Source organism: Coregonus lavaretus (genome assembly GCF_964263955.1).
Source record: "Coregonus lavaretus genome assembly, chromosome: 8".
Lineage (NCBI taxonomy): Eukaryota > Metazoa > Chordata > Actinopteri > Salmoniformes > Salmonidae > Coregonus > Coregonus lavaretus.
The window spans coordinates 29,820,397-29,843,404 of record NC_139995.1 but is presented as its reverse complement, the minus strand read 5'-3'; the positions used below and the strand labels follow the sequence as shown (position 1 = coordinate 29,843,404).

Genomic DNA, 23,008 nt, shown 5'->3' with positions numbered 1-23,008 from the left:
CCCTTACACAGCCTGGAGGTGTGTTTTGGGTCATTGTCCTGTTGGAAAACAAATGATAGTCCCACTAAGCGCAAACCAGATGGGATGGCATATCGCTGCAGAATGCTGTGGTAGCCATGCTGGTTAAGTGTGCCTTGAATTCTAAATAAATCACAGACAGTGTCACCAGCAAAGCACCCCCCACCATCACACCTCCTCCTCCATGTTTCACGGTGGGAACCACACATGCGGAGATCATCCGTTCACCTACACTGCGTCTCACAAAGACACGGCGGTTGGAACCAAAAATCTCAAATTTGGACTCATCAGACCAAAGGACAGATTTCCACCGGTCTAATGACCATTGCTCAAGTTTCTTGGCCCAAGCAAGTCTCTTCTTCTTATTGGTGTCCTTTAGTAGTGGTTTCTTTGCAGCAATTAGACTATGAAGGCCTGATTCACGCAGTCTCCTTTGAACAGTTGATGTTGAGATGTGTCTGTTACTTGAACTCTGTGAAGCATTTATTTAGGCTGCAATCTGAGGTGCAGTTAACACTAATGAACTTATCCTCTGCAGCAGAGGTAACTCTGGGTCTTCCTTTCCTGTGGCGGTCCTCATGAGAGCCAGTTTCATCATAGTGCTTGATGGTTTTTACAACTGCACTTGAAGAAACTTTGAAAGTTCTTGAAATTTTACAGATTGACTGACCTTCATGTCTTCAGTAATGATGGACTGTCGTTTCTCTTTCCATATTTGAGCTGTTCTTGCCATAATATGGACTTGGTCTTTTACCAAATAGGGCTATCTTCTGTATACCACCCCTACCTTGTCACAACACAACTGATTGGCTCAAACACATTAAGGAAAGAAATTCCACAAATTAACTTTTAACAGGGCACGCCTATTAATTTAAATGCATTCCAGGTGACTACCTCATGAAGCTGGTTGAGAGAATGCCAAGAGTGTGCAAAGCTGTCATCAAGGCAAAGGGTGGCTACTTTGAAGAATCTCAAATATTTTGGGATTTGTTTAACACTTTTTTGGTTACTACATGATTCCATGTGTTATTTCATAATTTTGATGTCTTCGCTATTATTCTACAATGTAGAAAATGGTAAAAATAAAGAAAAACCCTTGAATATATATATATATATATATATATATATATATATATATATATATATATATATATATATATATATATATATATATATATATATATATATATATATATATATATATACAGTGGGGGAAAAAAGTATTTAGTCAGCCACCAATTGTGCAAGTTCTCCCACTTAAAAAGATGAGAGAGGCCTGTAATTTTCATCATAGGTACACGTCAACTATGACAGACAAAATGAGGAAAAAAAATCCAGAAAATCACATTGTAGGATTTTTAATGAATTTATTTGCAAATTATGGTGGAAAATAAGTATTTGGTCACCTACAAACAAGCAAGATTTCTGGCTCTCACAGACCTGTAAATTCTTCTTTAAGAGGCTCCTCTGTCCTCTACTGGTTAGCTGTATTAATGACACCTGTTTGAACTTGTTATCAGTATAAAAGACACCTGTCCACAACCTCAAACAGTCACACTCCAAACTCCACTATGGCCAAGACCAAAGAGCTGTCAAAGGACACCAGAAACAAAATTGTAGACCTGCACCAGGCTGGGAAGACTGAATGTGCAATAGGTAAGCAGCTTGGTTTGAAGAAATCAACTGTGGGAGCAATTATTAGGAAATGGAAGACATACAAGACCACTGATAATCTCCCTCGATCTGGGGCTCCACGCAAGATCTCACCCCGTGGGGTCAAAATGATCACAAGAACGGTGAGCAAAAATCACAGAACCACACGGGGGGACCTAGTGAATGACCTGCAGAGAGCTGGGACCAAAGTAACAAAGCCTACCATCAGTAACACACTACGCCGCCAGGGACTCAAATCCTGCAGTGCCAGACGTGTCCCCCTGCTTAAGCCAGGCCCGTATGAAGTTTGCTAGAGTGCATTTGGATGATCCAGAAGAGGATTGGGAGAATGTCATATGGTCAGATGAAACCAAAATATAACTTTTTGGTAAAATCTCAACTCGTCGTGTTTGGAGGACAAAGAATGCTGAGTTGCATCCAAAGAACACCATACCTACTGTGAAGCATGGGGGTGGAAACATCATGCTTTGGGGCAGTTTTTCTGCAAAGGGACCAGGACGACTGATCCATGTAAAGGAAAGAATGAATGGGGCCATGTATCGTGAGATTTTTAGTGAAAACCTCCTTCCATCAGCAAGGGCATTGAAGATGAAACGTGGCTGGGTCTTTCAGCATGACAATGATCCCAAACACACCGCCCGGGCAACGAAGGAGTGGCTTCGTAAGAAGCATTTCAAGGTCCTGGAGTGGCCTAGCCAGTCTCCAGATCTCAACCCCATAGAAAATCTTTGGAGGGAGCTGAAAGTCTGTGTTGCCCAGCGACAGCCCCAAAACATCACTGCTCTAGAGGAGATCTGCATGGAGGAATGGGCCAAAATACCAGCAACAGTGTGTGAAAACCTTGTGAAGACTTACAGAAAACGTTTGACCTGTGTCATTGCCAACAAAGGGTATATAACAAAGTATTGAAAAACTTTTGTTATTGACCAAATACTTATTTTCCACCATAATTTGCAAAGTAATTCATAAAAAATCCTACAATGTGATTTTCTGGATTTTCTTTTCTCAATTTGTCTGTTATAGTTGATGTGTTCATTATGATGAAAAGTACATGCCTCTCTCATCTTTTTAAGTGGGAGAACTTGCACAATTGGTGGCTGACTAAATACTTTTTTTCCCCACTGTATATATATATATATATATATATATAGCATAACTGTCTGTATGGACAGTATATGAATAGAAAAAGTGTTTACAGCAGTAGTTATCTAGGATGAGCCTTGACTAGAATACAGTATATACATATGAAGTGGGTAAAACAGTATGTAAACTGACCAGTGTTCAATAACTATGTAAATTGGGCAGCAGTCTCTAGGTGCAGGGGTAGAGTACCTGGTGGTAGCCGGCTAGTAACAGTGACTAAGTTCTGGGCAGGGTACTGGGCGGAGGCTGGCTAGTAGTGACTTTAACAGTCTGATGGCCTGGAGATGGAAGCTGTTTTTCAGTCTCTGTCCCAGCTTTGATGCACCTGTACTGTCTCTGCCTTCTAGATGGTAGCGGGGTGAACAGGCCGTGGATCCAGGACCTCTATACCAGGCGGTGTCAGGGGAAGGCCCTAAAAATGGTCAAATTCCAGCTACCCAAGTCATAGACTGTTCTCTCTGCTACCACATGGCAAGCGGTACCGATGCACCAAATCTGGAACCAACAGGAACATGAACAGCTTCTACCCCCAAGCCATAAGACTGCTAAATAGTTAGTCCAGATAGCTATTTGGTTAACTATTGAACTGTTTGCATTGACCCTTTTTGCACTAACTCTTTTGACTCATCACATACGCTGCTGCTACTGTTTATTATCTGTCCTGTTGCCTAGTCACTTTATACCTTCCTATATGTACATACAGTGGCTTGCGAAAGTATACACTCACCTTGGCATTTTTCATATTTTGTTGCCTTACAACCTGGAATTAAAATTGATTTTTTGGGGGGTTTGTATCATTTGATTTACACAACATGCCTACCACTTTGAAGATGCAAAATGTTTGTGTGTGTGAAACAAACAAGAAATAAGACAAAAAAACAGAAAACTTGAGCATGCATAACTATTCACCCCCCCAAAGTCAATACTTTGTAGAGCCAACTTTTGCAGCAATTACAGCTGCATGTCTCTTGGGGTATGTCTCTATAAGCTTGGCACATCTAGCCACTGGGATTTTTGCCCATTCTTCAAGGCAAAACTGCTACAGCTCCTTCAAGTTGGATGGGTTCCGCTGGTGTACAGCAATCTTTAAGTCATACCACAGATTCTCAATTGTATTGAGGTCTGGGCTTTGACTAGGCCATTCCAAGACATTTAAATGTTTCCCCTTAAACCACTCGAGTGTTGCTTTAGCAGTATGCTTAGGGTCATTGACCTGCTGGAAGGTGAACCTCCGTCCCAGTCTCAAATCTCTGGAAGACTGAAACAGGTTTCCCTCAAGAATTTCCCTGTATTTAGCGCCATTCATCATTCCTTCAATTCTGATCAATTTCCCAGTCCCTGCCGATGAAAAGCATGGTGTTCTCGGGGTGATGAGAGGTGTTGGGTTTGCGCCAGACATAGCGTTTTCCTTGATGGCCAAAAAGCTCAAGTTTAGTCTCATCTGACCAGAGTACCTTCTTCCATATGTTTGGGGAGTCTCCCACATGCCTTTTGGCGAACACCAAACGTGTTTGCTTTTTTTTTAGCAATGTCTTTTTTCTGGCCACTCTTCCGTAAAGCCCAGCTCTGTGGAGTGTACGGCTTAAAGTGGTCCTATGGACAGATACTCCAATCTCCGCTGTAGAGCTTTGCAGCTCCTTCGGGGTTGTCTTTGGTCTCTTTGTTGCCTCTCTGATTAATGCCCTCCTTGCCTGGTCCATGAGTTTTGGTGGGCGGCCCTCTCTTGGCAGGTTTGTTGTGGTGCCATATTCTTTCAATTTTTTAAATAATGGATTTAATGGTGCTCCGTGGGATGTTCAAAGTTTCTGATATTTTTTTTTATAACCCAACCCTGATCTGTACTTTTCCACAACTTTGTCTCTCACCTGTTTGGAGAGCTCCTTGGTCTTCATGGTGCCGCTTGCTTTGTGGTGCCCCTTGCTTAGTGTTGTTGCAGACTCTGGGGCCTTTCAGAACAGGTGTATATATACACTGAGATCATGTGACAGATCATGTGACACTTAGATTGCAGACAGGTGGACTTTATTTAACTAATTATTTGACTTCTGAAGGTAATTGGTTGAACCAGATCTTATTTAGGGGCTTCATAGCGAAGGGGGCACGCATATGCACGCACCACTTTTCCATTATACATTTTTTAGAATTTTTTGAAAAAAGTTATTTTTTTCATTTCACTTCACCAATTTTGACTATTTTGTGTATGTCCATTACATGAAATCTCAATAAAAATCCATTTAAATTACAGGTTGTAATGCAACAAAATAGGAAAAACGCCAAGGGGGATGAATACTTTTGCAAGGCACTGTATCTACCACAATTACCTCATACCCCTGCACATCGACTCGGTACTGGTACCCAGTGTATATAGCCAAGTTATCATTACTCATTGTGTATTTATTCCTCGTGTTATTTTTCTATTATTTCTAAATGTTTCTCTCTGCATTGTTGGAAAGGGCAGTAAGTAAGCATTTCGTTGTTAGTCCACACCTGTTGTTTACGAAGAGTGACAAATACTCCTTTTATTTGACCTTTCCATTGTTATATAGGCCTCATCAAATAGAATACCCAGAAATCAGGGCAATGCAAAAGATGTCAATTTGTCCAGTTTTTAGTTCTGAGAACCTTTGAACAGTTTTCAGAACTCTAGGGGGTTTATTCATATTCATTTTGAATTAGTCCCCACTTCCCAAGCAGTGTTGCCAACTGAGCGACTTTGTCGCTATATTTAGCGAGTATTCAGACCCGTCTAGCGACACATTTTCAAAAAAGCGACTAGCGACAAATCTAGTGTCTATTTCTGGTGTTATTGGAGACTTTTGGAGACTCTGACGTGAAAGCACGTATCGTTCTTACTCTTCTCAACGAGCAGCGGGTGCTGCCGTGGGCCCCACCCCTGTCCCAAAGCACTCACAGGCGGCCCAGTCCTCGCGCAGCAGTCCCTCCCAGCTGAAGTCAGAGCAGGAGATGTTCACCCCTCCGCGTCCAGACTGCAAATTAATCGCGCATGCGGGAAGCCGCCGCTGGCTGATCCCGCCCTGGCTTATATTCAGGGCGGAATGTAAATGTAAAACATTTTAAAAAACAAGAATCGACAGAAGAAAGTTAATTTGTAGTTCTAAACATATTTAGGGTGTTTTTTACTCACTTTTTGTCTCTCCCACGACCTTATTCCTCTCTCCTACAACTTCCATCACAATTACATATGGTCAATTATGCAAATTATGTGATGACGTCATTTAGCGACTTTTAGGACAGCCAATAGCTACTTTCCTTACTGAGGAGTTGGCAACACAGACATGGATTAATAAACCCTTTAGGTCTAATCATTATGCCATCATGTTCTCCTTTGACTATAATGATTATATATAAAAAATTGAAAACATTTTTACAGCGCAGTCTGTTATAACATCTCAGATCTCAATAACATACCTAGGCCTACTGGTAATAATAGGTAGGCCTACATAATATTGTAATCATTTTAATCCAGTGGTTCTACTTTAATTTTGCCAACATTTTCCCAAACGGCCTGCCCGGTGAAGGAAAGGCTCCCTTTATGAAAATGTGTATGCTTTTCACTCTCAAAATCACACTTTTTTTGTAGAAAACCGACAAAATGTTCATTCAAACAGCGCATGATGACTGAATTGCGCATCGCAAAGATTCAACCAAGATATCGGAGCAATCTTTTTCAATACCTGGTTTGCATATCCATTGTTGCCTTTTAGTTAGCATTTACTGGTAGATATCATACATGAAATCGTCTTTCCTCAACCCTACCTACCTGCTACGGATGTCGTTCTTCTGTGAGCTGCTCCATATGCGACAACCAGTGGAGAGCTTCGCGCTCTTGCTGCCTGACGGGCGATATTCCGCTGAAATTAGGCTGTGTGCGGTTAACATGAATGTAACTCACGTGCTTTGCATTTGTGTAGGCTGCTTTGAACATGATTTCTCTATTGTACTACATCATTGATACGTCGTATACCTCCACTACACTACTTTTGATACGCATCAGTGGGGAGTATACGTATTTAAAAAAATACCCCTCACTAAACCACTGTTTTGATTCATACATATTCTAAAATAATCGCAAGGAAAACTGTTTATTTTATTCAGTGCTGCAGCTATCTAATACTTAGTTAAAACAGACACATTTTTGTATCATGTGGAATTGGGTCATACTTTTCACACCTTGCATTCTACCTGCACCGTCATGAACGTTGAGAAGTCGTGACTGTCTCAGGTAAGTTTAGGTTTACCACTGTTAGGAGACCTAATGATCCCGCTGATTACTTTCGATGATTACTAGCGTTGTGTAAGACATTTTGTATTCCTTTTACCCAACCAGCATATTTCTTATTCAAGAATGTGAGCATTTAGGACACATTTTCCACTGATCTGTCACTGTAACAAGTGCAAAGGTCGGGACAGTAGTGAGTGAATGTTGATCGGCATGATAGATTAAACATTCGATCGTTATTATTAGTTAATTGTTCAATATCACAGTAAACACTTACCCATCTCCTTGATTTTAATATTGGTGTCGAAGAGAGACTGGTTCTTTCGACCCAAAAAATTCAACGTTCCCTTTTTCATTTTTCTGTCCAATTGGTAGGCCTATTATACAGAAGAATCGTTAACACATTATATTATGCAGGAGGTTCCATAGCCAGTTGTCAAAAACGTATTAATTCATGAATTAGTCTTAACGACAGGTGTATTACAGAATCCTCACTGATTCGGTGAAAACGTCGAGTTAGAGAGAAAATGGCCACCGCCCCTGCCTCCTACCCTTTCACTGTGCCTCCCTCTTTTGTAAGCCCACAGGTGAGGCAGAGAAAGAACAAACATACATCATCCCTAACCCTGTGCCTGCCAGCCAACACACCTACAATGTATCACAGCAACATTCCAATATCATACAGATCTTTCCAACTGTCCTCTTACTTTCCCTGTTATGTCTCATTGTGGGTGGTGATGTGTTTGTTAGACTTGGCAATATCATGATTATTACTGTTGACTTAGAAGAGTAGCCTTTAAGTCGGTTGCCCTCTTCAAGCCAAAGGTTTGTCATGATGAGCTGGCACAGGTGTAGAATCTTAAAGGCCCAGTGCAGCCGAAATGAGGTTTTTCCTGTATTTTGTATCATATTGTACAACAGCTGATGAAATTAAACTGTAAAAGTGTGATATTATTTTCATCACAGTTATTTCCTGATTCCTGATTGCTGGCTGAAAATACAATCTACACAGGACCTTCTAATCAGTAGGTTGGCATGGGCGGGAGTTCTGGCTTGCCTGGTGACATCACCAGGTGGTAAATTGGTTAATAGACCAATAACAAAGAGTTCCAAACCTCTCTGCCAATAACAAAGAGTTTTCGGTTGACCGTTTAGTCCATAATGTTGCTTGATTAATGGTTAGGCTACTAGCTGACCAAAATTAAGCTACATGAAAAGTGCAATACTGTTTATATAACCGTGTGTTAGGCCCAGAGTTTTCAGTGAATTTATGTAACTCACGAAGCTCATCTGCATTTCCTGCGGTCCAGGAAAATTCTCAGCAACAAAAGAGTGATCAAATTAAGATCCAATATCTGTACAGTATAAGCCCCATAGCGATACATTAGGCTTCATTACGAGGACCATGCTCTTCATTAGAATCAAATTCAAATTAGATTTACAGTGCCTTCAGGAAGTATTCATACCCCTTGACTTATTCCACTTTTGTTGTGTTACAGCCTCAATTCAAAATGTATTAAATTGATTTATTCTCTCACCCACCTACACACAAGTGAAAACATGTTTTTGGAAATGTGAGCAAATGTATTGAAAATTAAATACAGAAGCATCTTCTTTACATACTTACCTCTGAGTCAATACATGTTAGAATCACCTTTGGCAGCGATTACAGCTGTGAGTTTTCTGGGTAAGTCTCTAAGAGCTTTGCACATCTGGATTGTACAAAATTAGCACTTTTTTTTCTTTTTTATTCTTCAAGCTCTGTCAAGTTGGTTGTTGATCATTGCTAGACAGACATTTTCAAGTCTTGCCATAGATTTTCAAGACGATTTAAGTCAAAACGGTGACTAGGCCAGTCAGGGACATTCAATGTCATCTTGGTAAGCAACAAGTGTATATTTGGCCTTGTGTTTAGGTTATTATCCTTCTGAAAGTTCAATTCATGTCCCAGTGTCTGGTGGAAAGCAGACTGAACCAGGTTTTCCTCTAGGATTTTGCCTGTGCTTAGCTCCATTCCGTTTATTTTTTATTCTGAAAAACTCCCCAGTCCTTAACGATTACAAGCATACCCATAACATGATGCAGCCACCACTGCCTACAAATATGGAGAGTGGTACTCAGTAATGTGTTGTATTGGATTTGCCCCAAACATAACACTTTGTATTCAGGACAAAAAGTTAATTGGTTTGCCACATTTTTTTGCAGTATTACATTAGTGCCTTGTTGCAAACAGGATGCATGTTTTGGAATATTTGATTCCTCTACAGGCTTCCTTCTTTTCATTCTGTCAATTAGGTTAGTACTGTGGAGTAACTACAATGTTGTTGATCCATCCTCAGTTTTCTCCTATCACAGCCATTAAACTCTGTAACTGTTTTAAAGTCACCATTGGCGTCATGGTGAAATCCCTGAGCAGTTTCCTTCCTCTCCGGCAACTGAGTTAGGAAGGACGCCTGTATCTTTGTAGTGACTGGGTGTATTGATACTCAATCTAAAGTGTAATTATTAACTTCACCATGCTCAAAGGGATATTCAATGTCTGCTTTTTTTTACCCATCTACCAATAGGTGCCCTTCTTTGCGAGGCATTGGAAAACCTACCTGGTCTTTGTGGTTGAATCTGTGTTTGAAATCCACTGCTCGACTGAGGGACCTTACAGATAATTGTACTGTATGTATGGGGTACAGAGATGAGGTAGTCATTAACAAATAATTTTAACACTATTATTACACACAGAGTCCATGCAACTTATGTGACTTGTTAAGCAAAATTTTACTCCTGAACTTATTTAGGCTTGCCATAACAAAGGAGTACTTATTGACTCAAGACATTTCAGCTTTTAATTTGTAAGTAATTTGTAAAAAGAATTCTAAACACATAGTTCCACTTCACATTATGGGGTATTGTGTGTTGGCCAGTGACCCGAAATCTCAATTTGATCCATTTTAAATGTAGCCTGTAACACAACAAAATGTGGAAAAAGACAAGGGGTGTGAATACTTTCTGAAGGCACTGGATGCTGGCTGATAGCAGCCAAAACAGAAGTATTTTACAGTGTTGAGAGGTGAGTGTGTGAATTGAGGGCCAGAATTAGTGGAATGCGAGACTTTTTTCTTGACCTGATGGTTTTGTTTTCCTGCTTTACTCCGTAAAACCAGTTCTGTCGATTGCTAAGAATTGTTTAGTTTTTTTGTCCATGATTTGATTTACCTCCCTTGGCCAATTGCTGAATCAGAGAAGCACATGGCCATTGGTAGGACATTGGTCATGGTTTGATCTCTTGATAAGTCACAACATAAATCAAATCAAATTGTATTTATCACATGCGCTGAATACAACTTGTGTAGACTTTACAGTGAAATGCTTGCTCACAAACCTTCCCCAACGATGCAGAGTTAAAAAATAATAATACAAAATAAAATAGTAACTAAAACAAGAGGAATAAAATAAAATACACAAGAATGGAGCTATATACAGGGAGTACCAGTACCAGATCAATCTGCAGAGGTACGAGGTATTTATGGTAGATATGTACATGAAGGCAGGGTAAAGTGACTAGGCATCCGGATAGATAATAATATGAGTAAAATAAAGAACAGAGTAGCAGCAGCAAATGATGAGTGTAAAAGTGTGTGTTTGTATGTGTGTTTATGTGGTGTCGGTATGCGTGTGTGTGTGTGTGTTGTGTATGTGAATGTGTGAGGTTCTATGTGGGAAAAACAGTGTAGTTTGACAGTGTAGTGTGTATATAAAGTCTAGTGAGTGTGTGTAGGGTCAGTGCAATATGGAGTCAGTGCAGATAGTTCAGGTACCATTAATTTGACTATTTCGCAGTTTGGCTATTTAGCGGTCTTATGGCTTGGGGGTAGAAGCTGTCTCGGAGCCTGTTGGTCCAAGAGCCGATGCTCCGGTATTGTTTGCCGGATGGTAGCATAATGAACAGTCTATGGCTTGGGTGGCTGGAGTCTTTGGCAATTGTTCAGGCCTTCCTCTGACACCGCCTGATATAGAGGTCCTGGATGGCAGGGAGCTCTTCCCCAGTGATGTACTGGGCTATCCGCACCACCCTCTGTAGCGCTTTGCGGTCAAGGGTGGTGCAGTTGTCATACCAAGCGGTGATGCAGCCAGTCAAGAAGCTTTCTGGTGCAGCTATATAACTTTTTGAGGATCCAAGGGCCCATGCCAAACCGTTTCAGCCTCCTGAGGGGGAAGAGGCGCTGCCATACCCTCTTCACGACTGTGCGGGTGTGTGTGGACCACGTTAAGTCCTTAGTGATGTGGATGCCAAGGAACTTTAAGCTCTCAACGCGCAGCCCCATCGATGTGGATGGGGGCGTGTTCTCCCCTCTTTCTCCTATAGTCCACGATCAGCTCCTTGGTCTTACTGATGTTGAGGGAGAGGTTGTTGTCCTGGCACCACACTGCTATGTCTCTGACCTCCCCTCCCCTCCCTGTAGGCTGACTCATCACCGTCGGTGATGAGGCCTACCACCGTCTTGTCATCAGCAAACTTGATAATGGTGTTGGAGTCGTGGGTGAATAGGGAGTACAGGAGGGGACTAAACACACACCCCTGAGGAGCCCCCATGTTGAGGGTCAGTGTGGTGGAGGTGTTGTTGCCTACCCTCACCACCTGGGGCCGGCCCATCAGGAAGTCCAGGATCCAGTTGCTGAGGAAGGGGTTCAGTTCCAGGGTCCCTAGCTTGGTGATTAGCTTGGAATGGACTATGGTGTTGAACGCTGAGCTGTAGTCCATGAACAGCATTCTCACAGTTATTTCCCCTCTTGTCCAGGTGGGAGAGGGTACTGTGAAATGAGATTTCGTCATCTGTGGATCTGTTGGAGCGGTATGCGATTTGGAGTGGATCTAGGGTGTCTGGGATGATGGTGTTGATGTGTGTCATGACCAGCCTTTCAAATAACTTCATAATTACAGATCTGAGTGCTACAGTGCGATAGTCATTTAGGCAGGTTACCTTGGAGCTCTTGGGAACAGGGACAGTGGTGGTCAGCTTGAAACATGTTGGGATTACAGACTGGGACAAGGAGAGATTGAAAATGTCTGTGAAGACACCTGCCAGCTGGTCTGCGCCCTGGTATTCCGTCTGGCTCAGCGGCCTTGTGATTGTTAACCTCTTTGAACATTTTGCTCACATCAGGCACGGAGAGCGAGATCACACAGTCATCCAGAAAAACAGGGTCTTTCACGCAAGGCACAGTGTTATATTCCTTGAAGCGAGCACAAACAGCATTTAGCGTGTTTGGGAGTTCTGCATCGCAGGGCAACTCATGGCTGGGTTTCCCTTTGTAATCCGTTATTGTCTGCAAGCCCTGCCACATACGACGAGCACTGTAGCCAGTGTAATAGGATTACACCTTCCTCCTATATTGTTTGATGTCTCGTCAGAGGTCGTTGCGGGATTTCTTGTATGCGTCCGTGTCAGGTTCATTGTATGCTCTAGCCTTTAGCCCAGCGTGGATATTGCCTGTAATCCATGGTTTTTGGTTTGGATACATTCTTATAGTCACTGTGGGGTCGACATTGTCTATGCACTTATTGATGAAGCCCGTGACTGTTGTGGTAAACTCCTCAATGTTATCGGATGAATCCCGGAACATATCCCAGTCTGTACTAGCAAAACAGTATTGTAGCCTCGCGTCTGCTTCGTCCGACCACTTCCGTATTGAGCACATCACTAGTACTTCCTGTTAGTAAACAGGAAGCAGGAGACTGGAATCATGGTCAGATTTGCTGAAGGGAGGACGAGGGAGGGCCTTGTATGCGTTTCTGTGGGTAGAATAAAAGTGATCTAGAGTTTTAGCGCCCCTAGTGGCGCAAGAGACGTGTTGGTAGAAGTGAAGTAGGACGGTTTTATGTCTCCCCGTGTTAAAATGTCTGCCCACTAGAAACGCTGCCTCTGGCTGAGTGGTTTCTTGTTTGTTTATGGCCCCATAAAGTTTGTTGAGTGCCAGAGGGGTGTTCGCTTGTGGAGGAATGTAGACAGCCGGGATAATTATGGATGAGAACTCTTGGTAGATAAAAGGGTCTGCAGCTTACCATGAGGTATTCTATATCAGGTGAGCAAAAGCTCAAGATTTCCTTCACACTTGAAGCAGCACACCAATTGTTATTTATGAACACTTAGTTATTCAGCTGGAGTTATTCAGCTGTAGGAGTGGTTCCTCTCAATGTTTCTTCCTTCCGGGGAGTTTTTTGTTGTTGTTGTGGAAATTAGCACTGTGCCGCTGCTACACCCCATGGCACAAAAGCATTGCTACATTTACCCTCCAATATGTGGTAAAGCATAGTCTATACCATTCCACCAGAGGGTACCCACTTCCCTTGTTTAGATCATCAGACAGACGAGCAGACAGACAGACAGACATGCAGACACACAAACACACACACATTTAATTCAGTCCAGTGAATCGCTAACATTGTTTGATTGTTTAATTATTTCCACAAATCCCATTACATCAATTACCTAAGGTTGCAGAGACCTGGCCCAGGTAAGCATACTAATGCAAAGACGTGAGATGAGAGCTTTGTTAAGAGGATTAAGAATCCTCTCACACAATGGGGCTACACTATGTACATACTTCCCACCCGCTGCACCAGATTGGGTTCACGAAGGGAGTGTGACTTCATTAGTGTTCCTTCTTCCACCAATGACACAAGGTTTTGAAGAGGTCACAGTGCCAGCAGCAGTGCATGTCAAGAGTGCCTTGGATGTTTCTGGACATACTTTTAATTACTCAGTGCAAAGAAAATATTCCCAAAAACCAAGCAAAAACAATATGACAGATTGATGACTATGATGAAGTCAAATTCTATAAATCTGATTCTGACATATTGCAGTAAAGTATAGTTTGACAATTGTGAGTAACAGTATAGTTTGACAATTGTGAATAATGGTCTTTATGGACGTCAGATCTTAGAGGTGAAGACGTCTTCTGGATACAGTTAAGTGGAATTCATATGGAAGAATAAATGATGTGAGCACCAGAGACATGATTCAAAGCTCTGTGTTATGACTGCAATTTGCTGCACCTTTAAACCCTGTTTATATAGCTCATAAAACACTAGATCCCTATCTTTGATGACAGCAGTGGATGATAGAGAATTTGTGATATGGCATGATGACTTCTGCATAACTTCTGCATTCTTACTGATGACTTATTCCCTGATTGTTTTATAAGTGTCCTCTTGACATGTAAAAGCAGTGAATGAGCTTACTGATTACTCATGAGTAAATGAGTATCTGGGGTCATCTGGTGGCCAAAACATTAAAAGTCTGACTGTCATTGATTTGATTAGCCTAAAAATGAATGCAGTGATTAAACTAAGCACTATCACAGCAGAGGAGTTTAAACTGAGCCACATATAGTTGATTGTGGTTTGACTCAATGTATGGGATATTGTGACCATAGAAATAGAGTAATTAGTTAATTATGGTCATTCTAATTCTATTATTGTGACACACAAAGGGATTTGGATTCCTGTCAGTGATGATGCCACCACACTGCATTGTGATGTCATAGGCCCAACATCAACAAGTCCTTTGGCAGTTGACTCTGAGGCCTCAGTAGCTCTAGGCAGGGCCAGCAGGAGGCAGTCTCTGTTTGTAGGGGGAAGAAGAAGGGGAATTTGAGGCTAGACGCCCATCGCTGTCTCTGCTCAGTCCAGTCACACCGTTCAGCGCATTCTCTCACTGTGATGGAGCTGACACCAGATGGAGGAGCCTTAAAGATGTCTCAGGTAACACAACAACTGTTGTAGATTTACAGTCTTTAGAGTAAACTAGGGTAAGCTGAATGGATCACTTTGGGCTGAGTGAGAGGGGCTTGAAGGCCTCCTAAAATACTGGGCTGGTCAGTGGTCTCACTGAAGTATTCTGTATTATGTAGAAGACTTGTCTGGCAGTGGTCTTCTACAGTTGGACACTGCTATCGAAAACATCAAATGTATCTTAGCTACATACACTATATATATATATATATATATATATATATATATATATATATATATATATATATATATATATATATATATACAGTACAAAAGTATGTAGACACCCCTTCAAATTATATCAAATCAAGCACACAATCTCCATAGACAAACATTGGCAGTATTATGGCCTTACAAAAGAGCTGTAACTTTTAACGTGGCACCGTCATAGGATGCCACCTTTCCAACAAGTCAGTCCGTCAAATTTCTGCCCAGCTAGAGTTGCCCCATTCAATTGTAAGTGCTGTTATTGTGAAGTGGAAACGTCTAGGCGTAACAACGGCTCAGCCGCAAAGTGTTAGGCCACACAAGCTCACAGTCGGCTGGAGTGGTGTAAAGCTCGGCGCCATTGGACTCTGGAGCAGTGGAAACGCTTTCTCTGGAGTGATGAATCACGTTTCACCATCTGGCAGTCCAATGGACGAATCTGGATTTGGCGGATGCCAGGAGAAGTGTTACCTGCCCGAATGCATAGTGCCAACTGTACATTTTGGTGGAGGAGGAATAATGGTCTGGGCCTGTTTTTCATGGTTCGGCCTAGGCCCCTTAGTTCCAGTGAAGGGAAATCTTAACGCTACAGCATACAATGACATTCTAGACGATTCTGTGCTTCCAACTTTGTGGCAACAGTTTAGGGAATGCCCTTTTCTGTTTCAGCATGACAATGCCCCTGTGCACAATGCAAGGTTCATACAGAAATGGTTTGTAGAGATCAGTGTGGAAGAACTTGACTGGCCTGCATAGAGCCCTGACCTCAACCCCATCGAACACCTTTGGGATTAATTGGAATGCCGACTGCGAGCCAGGCCTAGTCACCCAACATCGGTGCCCGACCTCACTAATGCTCTTGTGGCTCAATGGAAGCAAGTCCCCGCAGCAATGTTCCAACATCTAGCCTTCCCAGAAGAGTGGAGGCTATTATAGCAGCAAAGGGGGGACCAACTCCATATTTATGCCCATGATTTCGGAATCAGATGGTCGACGAGCAGGTGTCCACATACTTTTAGTCATATAGTGTACTAATCAGCATTTCACCGCAGTAATTAATCATATCCTGAAATATTTTGGGGTAGCCATACCCTCCCCCTAATCAAAACAATATGAATCCATACTGGATATGATGCCTAGCTATTTAAAAAATATTTGTGCCTTTGATCCCCTCAGGTCCTGAGGAACCCACTGAAAACCCTGCTGCCTGTCAATGCCAGCAGGAACAGAGTTGTGGACAAGCAGATGGAGCTCCTGGTCTTCTCCTGGAGGCGACGACAGCATGGGAGGGCCCTGCTGCCTCCCATGACCCACCCAGGCCATGCCACCAAACCATCCAGTGGTCCCCCCTGCAGCCTGGAGCCCATGCCTTGGCTCCACGTGGGCTCCAATTCCCTGATGCCCTTCTACACGGTGGTGAAGCCCACCTGCGGCTACCGCTTCTCCAGGGAGGCAGACTACAAGCGCCGGCACATCGGCATCCCTGCCAGCAACCCAGTCATGTGGAGGAGCTGCTAGGCATGGTCTCACAATAAACATGAAGTAGCCTAAAGCTGCCCTGTATAGACTAAATTGTATGTCAGAACTTAGATTTTCCCATTAGTATTTAAATCTCAGATTTTATTTAGATAATTGTACAGTAAATAGTTTGCAGGCAGTAAAATTATGGGGAATCATCAGTGGTACAGGAAATTCATAACGGAATGCCCATCTGGACAGCTCACCTTTTGCGAATTCAAACAGTTATTTGGCCTGAAAAACCAATCTGAAGCTTCAAAAGCCTACGTTGTACGCATGTTTGAAACATTTGATATGACATAAGATTACTTTTATCGCGATCATTTTATGTTCATAGTTTATACAGTGCCTATAGAACGTCTAAACCGCCCTTAGATTTCTTCACATTTTATTGTTACAAAGTGGGATTAAAGTGGATTTAATTGTATTTTTTGTCAATGATCTACACAAAATACTCTGTAATGTCAAAGTGGAAGAAATTCTTTTTTTATTTATTTTTATTCGAAATAAAAAATTAAACACTAATATACCTTGATTAGATAATTATTCACCCCCCTGAGCCAATACATGTTAGAAACACCTTTGGCAGAGATTACAGCTGTGAGTCTTCTTGGGTAAGTGTCATAAGAGCTTTGACTACAGAAGTAGCAAAACTGCACTTCAATGCTATGATACTCCCCCACTTAACATACTGCTTGACTAGTTGGGCCCAAGCTTGCTGTACAACATTAAAACCCATTCAGTCTGTCTATAAATAGGTTCTCAAAGTGCTTGATAGAAAGGCCAATAGCCATCATCACTGTTACATCCTCAGAAAGCATGAGCTCCTGAGTTGGGAAAATCTTATGCAATACACCAACGCATGTCTTGTATTCAATATCCTAAATGGCCTGGCTCCCCCTCCACTTAGAACTTTTGTCAAACAGAAAACCAAAGCCCATGGCAGCAGATCCACAAGGTCTGCCATGAGAGGTGACTGTATAGTTCCCTTAAGGAAAAACACCTTTAGTCAGTCTGCTTTCTCTGTGAGAGCTTCCCATGTCTGGAACACACTGCCATCAGACACACAACTGCACCACGTATCGCACCTTCACAAAAAACATAAAGACATGGCTAAAGGCCAATCAGACTTGTGAACATAATCCCTAGCTGTGTATTGCCGCTTTCCATGTTGTCTGTTGTCTGTAGCTTGTAAGGTGTGTAAACACTTTGTTGCTTTTATGTATTTTATTTTCTTGCTTTTTGTGCTATTGCTCTGCCTGCTTGCTACGTGTTGCTTGTCCTATGTTGCTCTGCATGTGCTCACTGCTCATTGTTTGTCTGTATTGTTATTGTAATTGTTTTTAATAACCTGCCCAGGGACTGCGGTTGAAAATTAGCCGGCTGGCTAAAACTGGCACTTTTACTGAAATGTTGATTAATGTGCACTGTCCCTGTAAAAAATAAACTCGAACTCAAACACCTGTATTGTGCAATATTTGCCCATTATTCTTTTCAAAATGTTTCAAGCTTTGTCAAGGTGTTGGGGATCATGGCTAGACAGCAATTTTCAAGTCTTGCCATAGATTTTCAAGCAGATTTAAGTAGAAACTGTAACTTGGCCACTCAGGAACATTAACTGTCTTCTTGGAAAACAACTCCAGTGTAGATTTGGCTTTGTGTTGTAGGTTATTGTCCTGCTGAAAGGTGAATTCCTCTCCCAGTGCCTGGTGCAAAGCAGACTGAAGCAGGTTTTCCTCTAGGACTTTGCCTGTGCTTAGCTCCATCCTGTTTCTTTTTATCCTGGAAAAACTCCTCAGTCTTTGCCAATGTCAAGCATTCCCATACCATGATGCAGACACCACCATGCTTGAAAATAAGGAGGCAGTTACTCAGTGATGTGTTGTGTTGGATAAATATACTGAACAAAAGTATAAATGCAACATGCAACAATTTCAAAGATTTTACTGAGTTATAGTTCATATAAGGAAATAAGTCAATTGAAATAAATTAATTAGGCCCTAATCTATGGATTTCACATGACTGTTGGTCACAGATACCTTTTAAAAAAAAAGTAGGGACGTGGATCAGAAAACCAGTGTGACCACTATTTGCCTCATGCAGCGCAACACATGTCCTTCGCATAGGGTTGATCAGGCTGTTGATTGTGGCCTGTGGGATGTTGTCCCACTCCACTTCAATGGCTGTGCGAAGTTGCTGGATATTGGCGGGAACTGGAACACACTGTCGTACACATTGATCCAGAGCATCCCAAACATGCTCAATGGGTGACATGTCTGGTGAGTATGCAGACCATGGAAGAACTGGGACATTTTCAGCTGCCAGGAATTGTGTACAGATCCTTGCGACGTGGGGCTGCATTATCATGCTGAAACATGAGGTGATGGCAGCGGATGAATGGCACAACAATGGGCCTCAGGATCTCATCACGGTATCTCTGTGCATTCAAATAGCCATCGATAAAATGCAATCGTGTTCGTTGTTTGTAGTTTATGCCTGCCCATACCTTTTTGTGCATAAGAAAACATTCTGGGATCTTTTATTTCAGCTCATGAAACATGGGACCAACACTTTACGTGTTGCCTTTGTATTTTTGTTCAGTATATTTCAATTCCACTTTGTAAAGCAACAAAATGTGACAAAGTTCAAGGGGGTGCAGAATTGTACCTGTACCTGTCTTTGCATCATGTATTTTTTCATATAGACTGAGGGGTCTGGATTTTTTATCATCAATATAACATCACACTTGAAAATGACGCAAATATCAGTGGTTTACTGTCAACTGAGGTAGCCTGAGGCAACTTTACCTCTATAAGAGATTTGGCCTAATTGGATCTCCCCTAAAATCGTAAACTGGCTTTAAGTGAATTGATCATCCGTATATAATGGTTGCTAAACAACTCGTGTGAAAACTATGCTATAGCTCCTTATCAAGGCGATTGTACACAGATTGTCTTGGTTTAATAGTTTTAAAAAATGTGTTTTTCCGTTACAGTGGCCATTCAGATATTAGGGTATTTGTATTCTATCTAGAATATAGGGTATCATGGTATAAACTAGATGTCCATCCAATTGGCGACAGAGTTTATGCAAATATTCTGTAATCCGCTGTAGCTCAGCTGGTAGAGCACGGCGCTTGTAACGCCAAGGTAGTGGGTTCGATCACCGGGACCACCCCTACACAAAAAAATAAAAAAATAAAAAAAAAATAATGTATGCACGCATGACTGTAAGTCGCTTTGGATAAAAGCGTCTGCTAAATGGTATATTATTATTAAAAACAATATGGTGCGTGATGACGTAGTGCACATTAAAAGACCGAATAAAAAACACAAGTGAAATGGGTTTCTATCGCATTTTCAACTCTACTGAAGGTTTTCTCACAAAAATAATAATTATTTATATAGCGAGTGTGCCCGCTCTGATATTGGCATGTGCGCTCTAGCCAACAGCACTCAGTGCGCATGCGCTGTTGGCTAGAGCGCGTGTATAGCCTACCTGATGAGTTCATTATGTCAAACGGCAGCCAAGCGTCCGTGATCATGTCACCAGAATAAGACCTTTGATATTAATTGGAAAGGAGCAAAGCTCATCACCTTGCGAAGTTCATCATAATTTATTTAATCTGTAGCCTAATAAGCAACACAGTACACTGCATGCTTTCCCGAGGAGTCGTAGTGGGAGGACCACACTATATGTCATCGCTTGACTCCAAGTTTACTTAATATGCCATTTAGCAGACGCTTTTATCCAAAGCGATTTACAGTCATGTGCGCATACATTTTTACGTATGGGTGGTCCCGGGGATCGAACCCACTACTCTGGCGTTACAAGCGCCATGCTCTACCAATTGAGCTACACAGGACCACGATATGATGGATATTATATCAATATTTGCGCATAAAAGCGTTTCCACCGTCATTTCTCACATAATTCATTTTACTGACACAAAAAGATCCCACCTTGTCAAGCTATTTTGTTTTGTCGACATTTGGAAATCTTACTAAAAACTGTTCTGTTTCAATCAGTCCTGTCATGACATTTTTATCCGACATGCACTTTCCTAGCATAAAAAGTTTGAATGGAAACCTGGTTAGTGGCACAGGAAATATACTATATATATACACTACCGTTCAAAAGTTTGGGGTCACTCAGAAATTTCCTTGTTTTCGAAAGAAAAGCATTTTATTTGTCCATTAAAATAACATCAAATTGATCAGAAATACAGTGTAGACATTGTTAATGTTGTAAATGACTATTGTAGCTGGAAACGGCCGATTTTTTATGGAATATCTACATAGGCGTACAGAGGCCCATTATCAGCAACCATCAGTCCTGTGTTCCAATGGCACGTTGTGTTTGCTAATCCAAGTTTATCATTTTAAAAGGCTAATTGATCATTAGAAAACCCTTTTGCCATTATGTTAGCACAGCTGAAAACTGTTGTGCTGGTTAAAGAAGCAATAAAACTGGCCTTCTTGAGACTAGTTGAGTATCTGGAGCAATTGTGGGTTCGATTACAGGCTCAAAATGGCCAGAAACAAAGAACTTTCTTCTGAAACTCGTCAGTCTATTCTTGTTCTGAGAAATTAAGGCGAGAAATGCGAGAAATTGTCAAGAAACTGAAGATCTCGTACAACTGCGCTTTTTTTCTTTTTTATTCTTCAAGCTCTGTCAAGTTGGTTGTTGATCATCATCTTGCCATAGACTTTCTGGCCGATTTAAGTCAAAACTGTAACTAAGCCACTTAGGAACATTCAACTCCAGTGTATATTTGGCCTTATGTTTTAGGTTATTCTTCCTGATGAAAGATTAATTTGTTTCCCAGTGTCTTTTGGAAAGCAGACTCAACCAGGTTTTTCTCTAGGATTTTGCCTGTGCTTATCTCGATTACGTTTATTTTTATCCTAAAAAAGAACTCCCTGGTCCTTTCCGATGACAAGCATACCGATAACATGATGCAGCCACCACCATGCTTTAAAATATGAAGAGTGGTACTTAGTGGTGTGATGTGTTGGGTTTGCCCGAAACATAACGCTTTGTATTCAGGACATAAAGTTCATTTCTTTGCCACATTTTTTGCAGTTTTACTAGTGCCTTATTGCAAAGAGGATGCATGTTTTGGAATATTTTTTATTCTGTACAGGCTTCCTTCTTTTCACTGTCATTTAGGTAAGTATTGTGGAGTAACTAAAATGTTGTTGCTCCATCCTCAGTTTTCTGCTATCACAGCCATTAAACTCTGTAACTGTTTTAAAGTCACCGTTGGCCTCATGGTGAAAATCCCTAAACGGTTTCCATCCTCTCCGCCAACTGAGTTAGGAAGGACGCCTGTAATTTTGTAGTGACTGGGTTTATTGATTAACCATTCAAAGCATAATTAATAACTAACTTCATCATGCTCAAAGGGATATTCAATGTGTGTTTGTTTTTTTCATCTACCAATAGGTGCCCTTCTTTATGAGGCATTGGAAAACTTCCCTGGTGTTTGTGGTTGAATCTGTGTTTGAAATTCATAGCTCAACTGAGGGACATTACAGATAATTGTATGTGTGCAGTACAGAGATGAGGTAGTCATTCAAAAATCATGTTAAACAGTATTATTGCACACAGAGTGAGTCCATGCAACTTATTATGTGACTTGTTAAGCACATTTTTACTCCTGAACTTATTTAAGCTTTCCATGGCAAAGGGGTTGAATACTTATTGACTCAAGACATTTCAGCTTTACATTTTTATTAATTTGTAAACATTTCTACAAACATAATTCCACTTTGATATTATGGGGTATTGTGTGTAGGCCAGTGACATAAAATATAAATGTAATTCATTTTAAATTCAGGCTGTAACACAACAAAATGTGGAAAAAGTTAAGGCGTGTGAATACTTGCTGAAGGCACTGTATTTATAGCAGGCAATTTGGTAGTCTTGGCTGACACCTACTGGTTATATTTGAGAATTATATTTCAGTGACAAGTCATGTCATAAAATCATATTTCTAAATTCTCTAACTCCTGCTTCCATACTAGTCCATCCATGTCATCAATGGAGTAAACTATGAGATGTCAGCCGAGGACATTACCAACATGGTGTTTGACAAGATCGATATCAGTGGTGATGGTAATAAGATACTAAGATTCCTCGTCTCAATGTACGTACAGGTTCCACATTTTATTTGTGCCACAGGGTTTAATTTTGATGTGTTTGTGTGTGTGTGCCAGGTGAGCTGTCCATGGAGGAGTTCATGGAGGGCATCCAGAACGATGAGAAGCTGCTGGAGACACTGACCGAGAGACTGCACCTCACACATCGTCAGCAAGATCCAGGTCGAGATAAACCCCAATTGCTGCAGCACAAGAAGATTTTATGAGCGCGAGAGCGCGAGCGCGCAGGACAGACTGCCCTCGCAGAACACTTAG

At 41.5% G+C, this 23,008-nt stretch overlaps 1 protein-coding gene and 1 pseudogene across 3 annotated transcripts in view; one reads left to right on the top strand and one right to left on the bottom strand.

The window, feature by feature from the left end:
- The window catches only part of LOC311133887 (uncharacterized protein), a 24,407-nt gene extending 16,680 nt beyond the window's left edge, over positions 1-7,727 (bottom strand). The window contains exons 1-2 of one of the 2 annotated variants that reach the window (XM_084167491.1): positions 7,627-7,727; positions 7,353-7,452 (exon numbers count right to left, since the gene is read on the bottom strand). In XM_084167491.1, the coding sequence (XP_084023617.1) occupies positions 7,353-7,452; positions 7,627-7,686 (160 nt within the window). In that variant the 5' untranslated portion in view covers positions 7,687-7,727. Of the gene's footprint in view, positions 1-7,352; positions 7,453-7,570 lie in introns of both variants that reach the window. The other variant, XM_084167492.1, reaches the window with a different exon arrangement.
- Positions 6,603-23,008, top strand: LOC311133998 (guanylyl cyclase-activating protein 1-like; annotated as a pseudogene). Its single transcript, XR_014615380.1, has 4 exons — positions 6,603-7,078; positions 16,248-16,880; positions 22,619-22,709; positions 22,811-23,008. The product of XR_014615380.1 is annotated as a guanylyl cyclase-activating protein 1-like (transcript).